The sequence below is a fragment of the Berghia stephanieae genome, chromosome 4 (assembly GCF_034508935.2).
Source record: "Berghia stephanieae isolate SIO BIC M18660-M18661 chromosome 4, UCSD_Bste_1.3, whole genome shotgun sequence".
Taxonomy (NCBI): domain Eukaryota; kingdom Metazoa; phylum Mollusca; class Gastropoda; order Nudibranchia; family Aeolidiidae; genus Berghia; species Berghia stephanieae.
In genome coordinates, this window is record NC_088363.1 from 94866009 (window position 1) to 94875076 (window position 9068).

General features: G+C 35.7%; 1 protein-coding gene across 1 annotated transcript in view; it reads right to left on the reverse strand.

The window, feature by feature from the left end:
- Positions 1-5166: 5166 nt before the first annotated feature.
- LOC144971897 (uncharacterized) overlaps positions 5167-9068 on the reverse strand; it is a 13069-nt gene continuing 9167 nt past the window's right edge. The window contains exons 2-3 of the mRNA XM_078912969.1: positions 5556-6272; positions 5167-5250 (exon numbers count right to left, since the gene is read on the reverse strand). Coding sequence (XP_078769095.1) covers positions 5167-5250; positions 5556-6272 — 801 coding nt within the window. The remainder of the gene's footprint in view (positions 5251-5555; positions 6273-9068) is intronic.

The following is a 9068-nucleotide window of genomic DNA, read 5'->3' on the forward strand; positions in this document are numbered from 1 at the left end:
AAAAATCTGGCCTGACAATTGATAAGGAAACTTACATATCATTCAAACATAGACTCAAAGAGGCGACAATTAAGGCAAAGCGTATCTACTATCTTGATAAAGTTGATAACATAAAAAGTCCGAAGGAGTTTTATAAAATCTCAAATAAGCTTCTAGGCAAAGAGATCAAAACAAGCCTGCCACACCACACTGACGACAAGCAACTCGCGGACTGCTTTGTAGAGTATTTCATGAATAAAATAACGATACGGAGTGAACTTGACACAGACGAAACAGAAGCAGAATATACCTCTTTTTATGGTGAACCCTTAACATCTTTCAAAGAAATTTCAATAAATGACACAAAGAAAACGATTCTCTCTAGTCCTAGCAAATCATGTAGGCTCGACCCTTTACCAACATCCCTTTTGAAGGAGTGTATTGATGAACTTGCACCTTACATCACTGAATTGATTAATCAATCATTAAGGGAGGGAGTTGTTCCAGAAAGCTTCAAGAAAGCATTGGTGAAGAAAGCGGGACTTGACAGTGATAATTTTAAAAACTTTAGGCCTGTATCAAATCTACCATTCATTTCCAAAATTCTAGAAAAGATTGTACTAAAACAACTTTCTTGTCACGTGAAACATAATAACCTCGATGAGTGCTTTCAATCGGCCTATCGGCAAAATCATAGCACAGAAACAGCATTGATGAGAATCACAAATGACTTGCTGCAAATTATTGATCAAGGAAAAACCACCATCCTTAGTCTTCTCGATCTTTCGGCGGCCTTTGACACCATCGACCATGCCATACTACTTCGAAGGCTACAAGTTACTTTCGGCATATCGGGCACTGCTCTAAACTGGTTTGCATCATATCTTACTCAAAGAACTCAATCAGTTTTAATTGGGGAAGTAACTTCGTCAGAGCGTGACCTTCATTTTGGTGTACCTCAAGGATCCGTTTTAGGTCCAGTCCTTTTTGTACTTTACACTTCCCCTGTTGTGAGAATCTTAGAGCAACATTCTCTCGCTTACCATATGTACGCCGACGATACCCAGATATATAGCATGTGTTTGCAATCCGATATAGTTTCAAAGATAACTGTTTACGAACAATGCATCAACCATGTGATGAGATGGATGTCTGCAAATAGATTAAAATTAAATGGCGACAAGACTGAAGCCTTATTCATTGTTAGTTCAAATAATAAGACAGATCCATTTACACTGGCACTGACAATCAACGATAATGATAAAATACAACTCACAACATCAGCAAAAAATCTCGGCATCACCCTAGAGAGTGATCTGTCTATGAACAAACATATTAACAATGTGAGAACAAGTGCTATCTGCATTCTAAGAAATATCAGAACAATCAGACCATTTATTAATAGGGAAACTTGCAACAAATTGGTAACATCTTTGATATTCCCGAAAATGGACTACTGCAATGCACTGTTTGTTGGTCTCACAAAGGACAAAATAAACAAACTCCAGAAAATACAGAACATGGCAGCCCGCGTTGTACTACAGAAAGACAGAAAAACTGCAGCTCCCGAATTACTACAGCAGCTGCATTGGCTGCCAGTGGACCAGCGGATTAAATATAAATCTTCAACTATCGTTTTCAAATGCCTGGAGGGCTCGTCACCAGCATATCTCTCAAACCTCGTTGAACGGTATAAACCACAGCGATCGCTTCGATCAACGAACGACCTCAAATTGAAAACACCCCGCTGTCGAGTGAAGGCTGGTGAACGCGCCTTTCAGCATTCTGGTCCAAGGTTATGGAATTTACTACCACTAGAGATACGTTCTTCGTCTTCACTAGAGGAATTCAAGCGTCGATTGAAGACATTCTTATTCCGACAGGCTTTCTTTTGATTATGTGTATAATTAGCGTTGTTCGTGTACTGTGTTAGGGCTTCATTATTAAGTTAATCTTTGTTATGCGCCAGAGCCCTCCTGATGAAGGGATGTTTGGCGCACTATAAATCTATACCATTATTATTATTATTATACTAATTCAATTGTTGAGAAAACCAAAATGGTGGTTGTATTTTATATATTTTTTTTGTCGTGACTTTTGAATAAAAGTGTTTTGTTTTATTAGAGGGAATACAATAGAAAATGACATTGTTTTGTAAAATTATTTAGTCTGGCAATAAAAATACAGCGGTAATTACTTTAAGAATTAAAAAAAAGATGAACTAACAAATTAATTTGTTATAAAAAAAAACAACAAAAAACAACAACAACAACAACAAACAAATAAGAAAACAATTTAAATAAATGAGTTTTGAGAAACACTAAAGAAAACGAGAAAAAAAAAAGAAATAATTTAAATGGATAAACAAATATATAAAAACAACACAAATTAATACTAAATTGATATAATATTAGTAAATTAATAAATTAAATTCAATACTGAAACCTTCCCAGCACAAGTAAGGCAATAAATAAGAAAAAGTTAGTTTGCCAAAATCTCTATTTAGTGTTCATTGGTTAATAAGGTGGGCTCATTTAAATTAGCCCGACCTAGTACTAGAGAGGCCAGACAGAAAAATTCGGAGTTAGTTCACCGTCAGACGACGTGACGGTGAGATGACGATGTGGGCGGAGTGGAGTGGAGTGGTTGGGAAGGGGGGGGGGGGGGGTGATAAACAGAACAGGAGCGTATCCTGGTTTATGCATTACGGGATGCATGGTGATTCGCAATCTATCAAAAATACACACAAATTGATTTCAGTACGAAGTATCAAGTTTAAGTAGTAACTTTTGAAATTATCCATGGCGTACTAAAAGATTATTATAGTAGGGCTATGAATTATCTCATTTAAATTTGATTATTTCGGACCTGGTAGTACAGCATATAACTTGAAAAAACAGGCTGGTATTTGCCCACCCTGCCCATTATTACCAGCCGTCCCTGGTTGTAATTGTTCTGGTTAGACCAGAATTGTTTTTATTGATTCTTTAGTATTGCTTGTTGCTAAGTTGTCACTCGTTGTCAGTATTCGTCACTCGCTATTTTATCATTTGCTGTTATTTATACTTATGTCCACCCTCGTCATTGTTATTGTTATTTATGATGTGAACTAAAAGAACATTTTCGCGCCTTTATGATCATTGGCAGACTGATTCAAAATTCTTGGTCAGTTTTTCTCCGAACGTTGAAAGTGAAGGTTGTAACCCTCTTCTCAGTTTACATCGATAACGTTTTAACTGCATATTTTAATATATGATCGTTTCTATATATTCTTGGAAGTTTGGGGTTATAGCCCATGTTATTTCCTAAACTGGATTGTCCTCACATTTTCGAACTTAACGCACCAGAAATGAATTTTTTTATTTCTAATTTTAGTTATTATGATTCGTGTGTAGTAAATTGTATTCGATATGTAAGCCCATTTGTTCGCAGAGATATACTTGTATTCGTTGTATTTGATAATCTGTTGTCATTCCATATGTCTGGGTAGGGTTCCCTACCTCCACAGTGGGCAGGGAGGTACTTACCGTGTGTCTTGGTATGAGAGTTGTCATTCCATATGTCTGGGTAGGGTTCCCTACCTCCACAGTGGGCAGGGAGGTACTTACCCTGTGTCTTGGTATGAGATTGCTTGGTTTTGTCCCGACCCTGGCCTGAGTCCTTGGCTAGGAGGGAAACAGTCAAATACATAGTTATTGTTTTAGGAGATGATAGGCCTATTTTTTTCATTGTAAATCGTCTCTCTATTATGTATTATTATATTTCTTATTTTTAATGTATAATGAAATGTAAGCATTTGAGTGTATTCCTCTTTGTTGGATCTTGTGCTGGTGTATGGGTGAGACTTATAGGTGATATCAGACTAAGTAGCTTGGTGGTAAGCTCTTGGAATCTACATCTGATCCCTATTTGTTCCCAATTCCCCTTTGTCTTTCTCTCTCTTGGGTGCTTTATTGTAATTCTAGAACTTTCGACTATCCCATTTTCTTCCTTTTTACTGGCGCTGATATAACCTAAATGTGTTTCAAGCGCCGTAAAACCCTTAAAAACAAACAAAACAACATTCCAGATGTTCCATCCATATTTCATGAGATATACTCGTATTCATTGTATTTAATAATATTATTATTCCGTATATTCCATCGATCATGTAAAGGCATTAGTCTATCGTTTAATGGATATTTCCTTTCATATCATATGAGTAGTATTCATGTTTTAACGTACTACTTTTGTTTATTTTTCTTTCCATATTTCCAATTAATTATGATTTAATTGTCAAATGGGGAGACACTCCATATTTGTTAGCATATTAATTACCATTCCAGGAATTATATTATGTTTATGAAATGTAATGACCAAAATATAATAATATATCTTTTTAAAAATGTTATATTGTGCAGTCGACCTACCGTACATGCTACTACTGTACATACTGCTGTAAACTTCTACTCTACGTGTTTTTCTACCGTTGTCCTGTCATCCCACTGCATCGTTTTCTTCAATCGTCCATCATCTATTAAACATCGTCTTCATCTTTATCAACAACAACGTTCTCGTTTTTCACTTCATCTGTGTGTGTGGCAGCGTTCGCCCTTGTGCGATACGTCATATTGTAATAGCCAAACTAATAGTCTCTCCTGAAACTTTCCATTTTGAGTTCTCTTTCACGTAATAAATATTATTTGTATTATATCCAATTTAAATATCAACTAAAAAGTGGATTTGAAGTTTTAAAAGATGAAAAATATAAAATTATAATATGTATTCTCTCTAGGAAATTGTATTCTTCCTCAGAAATAAACCAAATAAGTTAAATCCAATCTTCATTTGTTTTCTTATTTATTTAGTTTAAGCTTCTCTATCACTTGACATCATATTGTTATTAGGTTTCAACGAGGTGCACTTATTCCCAGATCTGATAACCCAAATCATTATGGGCTCATTGTTGTAATGGAAACATAGAATAATGACGCAAAATATTGTTCATTGCAACATAGTTAAACTAGGCCCATTATTGCATTCCGGGGTCAGATCTGCATTTATACGTCGGTTACAAATAATCCACACTAAACTAATTCCAATTCTAAGCTGGGAGTTGTTTCTTCCTATAGCAAACACTAAAAACTGTTTCAAACACCGCTTTATAATTAGAGCTCATATAATAATAAATGAAAATATTTGTCGACGCTAATGAAATATGAAGAAATACGCCTTGTTTTGTCTTCTCGGAACCCCCTCGGAATAACGAGCAACATTATTGTCAGCATTGCACTGGGAAAATATGTGATATGAAATATGATTGAAATCATTAGGCCCATTTTGACAACTTTTCTGTCTCGAGACGATACTTTTGATGAGGATTGTTGGATGTTTTTTGATGTGCTTGCTACCGAATTTCTCCATTTTGAATTTTTTTTCAAGTGATAAATCAAAATTGCTGTTGATCCAACACTGAGTATTATGGAAGGGATAGGAACTGTGGCCCCAGCAAACATTACCGTGATATCAATTAATTTAAGATTATTTTCTCTAAACATCAAACTATAAACAGTTCTGTTTCTTTCCGGAAAAAATACCCAATCATAGTAAACAGTCATGAAAACTGGGATGCTTATCCCGATGTTTAAGATAAATATATATATATATATATATATATATATATATATATATATATATATATATATATATATATATATATATATAAAGATTATGGTAAAGGCTACTCTTGTGGTAGTGATTAGTTCTTTTATTTTCAACGGATATGTGACACAAAGACAACGTTTGAATGTGATGAAAGCAGTAATGCCAGTAGTGATATCAGCACACATAGAATTTGTAAATTCGCCAAACATAGAGGACGCCGAGCGTTGATCAAAAGGTACATCTAATTCCATGAAAGGAGGAAATTGACAAATGCCATCCCAGACAGCCGAGAAACAGGCAACAAAGTCAGAAAATGTCAATCCTAGAAGACTCACATTCATTGGATCTTTTAGACCCATCTTTATAAATATAATGAAGTTAATACTATTTGAAATGACGCCAAAGACTGAAATTATTTGATTCACCACACCAAGAACTATCAATCGAAACCACCAGAGGACATTGTCTGAGACAAGTGGTTCAATAAACCCATTTGACACGTCGACGGTTGAGTTGTCTGTGCTTGTGTTGGGATGGCAGTCTGGATTTTCCAAAGGTTGATTGACACAAGACATGTTGTGGAAATGGATTATTACAAAATCTTTGTATGTGCAGAAGGTCTCTAGGGTCAATGCTCCTTGTTTTAATGTCTGAAAAAGAATAGTGTTATTTTTAGAGGAAAATTGAGACTATGTTTTTTTTTCCTCATATCTGCAAGACATTCAATCAAATTAAGCCTCTCACTTCGTGCCAGTTTTTAAATTGTTTCTCCAACTCATTTCTGTTCTACATCATTCCTAAAATGTAAATCAGGAGGATACACATTTCCTCAAGTTTATTTCAACTTTATCAAAAGCACGTCATTTAATATATTTAGAAGCTAAGAAAAAAACGAAAGAAAAATATTTAAAAAATGCAATGCCATCAATTGTAGAAGTGGTTTTCTAAAACTCCATTCCTTCATTTTCCCCAGTTTGAGAAATTGGGATTATTTCCCCTAAATTTTCTCATTTGATCCATTATTTTATCAAAATTAAACTTCAAATTCACACAAATCTAGGGATGTTATTGTGCCAATCGATGCTTCAAATATACTTTTCGTTTCAATTTTTCTCATGGATGGAAAATCTCAATAATGTAGAAAAATCGCCTTAACGAGTTTTGGAAAGCCCGCCTTCAATTTATATCATCTCTCCGAAGATTAACATTTTTGCTAATGCTTATCCAATTCATGACTTCTAAGACTTATTCCCATCTCGTCTCGTTCAGGATTGGGGTGTGGATTCATTTTTTGAAATACTATTCGGTCAGCTGCAACGGTAAAGGTCTGCCTCTATGAAAAAAAACCATTTTGCCTCTTTTCTTCTCAATTTTGCCCCTCCTAGTTTCTCATGTTCAACGTTCAAGTTCAACGTCTTTATCAAATTACCAATCACTGCAGATTTTATAAAAAAATATGTGGTGACTTTCTCCATTGTTATTGAGGTGAAAACTAAAACGTTTAATAGTTGATCCAATGTGTTATTGTTCGTAATATCAAGGATTTCTGGTGGGAGAGTGTTCCATTTCTTGATGGTTCTTGGGAAGACACTGTTTTTATATGTGTTCATTTTGTGTTGGAATTGTGAACATACTGCTATGATAGTTTCTTGGTAATCATAATTAATTTGCTGTTATTCATTTGTTGTTGACATTACAAAGCATTTCTCGGGGTGGAATTTCATGTTAGGTTTGTGCCCATGATAAATGTGAGTCAAGATCTTTTTGTAATAGTTCTGCGTCGTTCGGGGTTTCAATGACTCGAAATCAGTGGCTGTCATCGGTGAGCAGTTTGAGCGTGGTAAGGGTTGATATATTTCTTTCTATGTCGTTAATGACTTTTAAAAAGCCGAGCAGTCCAATGACAACACCTTGAGGTACCCCCGTAAAACGTTCCATTACTCACTTTTATGTCCATCCAAATAATATATTATAAAAAGGAACTATTTCACTAGCGAACGCGCATTCTTTGAGGAACTTAGTGGGAATCAGATATGGGCCACTTGCTTTAGTAGGATTTAGACCCTGGAGCTTTGTGGATCTGCCGGTTTGGGTAATGATTTTCTTGATATTGGAGTATTGCTGCTTCCATTTTTAGTAGGCAACGTCGTATTTTCTTTTGTGAATGTGCTTTTGTACTATGTGTTAAGGATGTTTGCTTGCTCTGTGTGTGTCAGTAGTTTCCGTTCAGTCCGGTTTTGGTAAAACGTCAATGTCTGATGTATGCCTGCGTTTAAATTTGATGTATTTCTGGTAGTGATTTGTGATGCATCGTTTGGGTTTATATTAGAATCGGAGCATGTCAGTGACATATTTGTCATGTTCTTTCTTATGTTGTGTCCTTATTACCTTACGAAGAGTTCTAAAATTGTCCCAGTCCTGTTTTTTCTGGACCGCTTAGCTATGTTTTAGCGACGTTGCTTTTGTCGAATTATACGATTGATGTTTCGTGTCATCCAAGGCAAGTGTTGCTTCCTGCTTAACATTTTGTTCAGGATGTGCTTATTGACTGATCACATCAGTGGCGTAGGGCCTTAAAGGCTATTAAGGCTAAGCCACAGGTCGTCATTGTCTTGAAAGTATGTAAGAATTTAACTATAAAAAGTCACACTTTTAATTTTCTGTTTCACAAACAATGAAATTCATTACCCTTACCGAGCCTCAAAACTTGAACCAATCACACCGCTTTGAATTTACTACAGCTCGAGTCATACTCGTGCCCCTGACCAATCAGTACAGCGTGTGGCTTTAAAGGTTGAGAAGGCTTCCAGCCATATTCCCACGGTACAACCAGGCGATGCATTTCACGTTTGTCGTGTGCTATGACTGTGGGCATGAAGAGGCATCTTGACTTTGAACTGAGTCATTGTGGCTTTCTTACTCGCAGCCACATACAATGACCTAATTAATGGCAATCGTGTTGTACCTGTTACCCATCCCTCTTCGAGGCGTGTCAGGCATGTGATATTGAATTCCACTTGTCCCTTTTAACTTGAGTGTGAGACTGTATGTATGTTTATTGATAATTCGAGCGTTAAGATGTATGCAGTGTCTGTTTTTAAAATTTTAATTAATTGCTATTAAGTGTGATGAATCGCGTCTATTACCTGTTGACCAGTTCTTTGAATAGGGAAAATAAACTTGTGATTAAAAGTCTCGGTCCCCATCAACCAAACGATTTTGTACTCACTATTTAAGACGGGAAGCAGAATCGGTCATTTGATAAAGATTGGTTTAGTTGTTTTCCTTGGCTATCGGTGAGAATAGAAAAGAAGAGTTTATTTTGTTTTAATTGTATTTTGTTTGGCGATAACAGCAATACAAAATTGTCTTGGACAAGAAGTGGATTTACCTGTTTGAAAAATTTAACACAGAGAGCATTGAACCATCAGAAGTCTAACTTACAT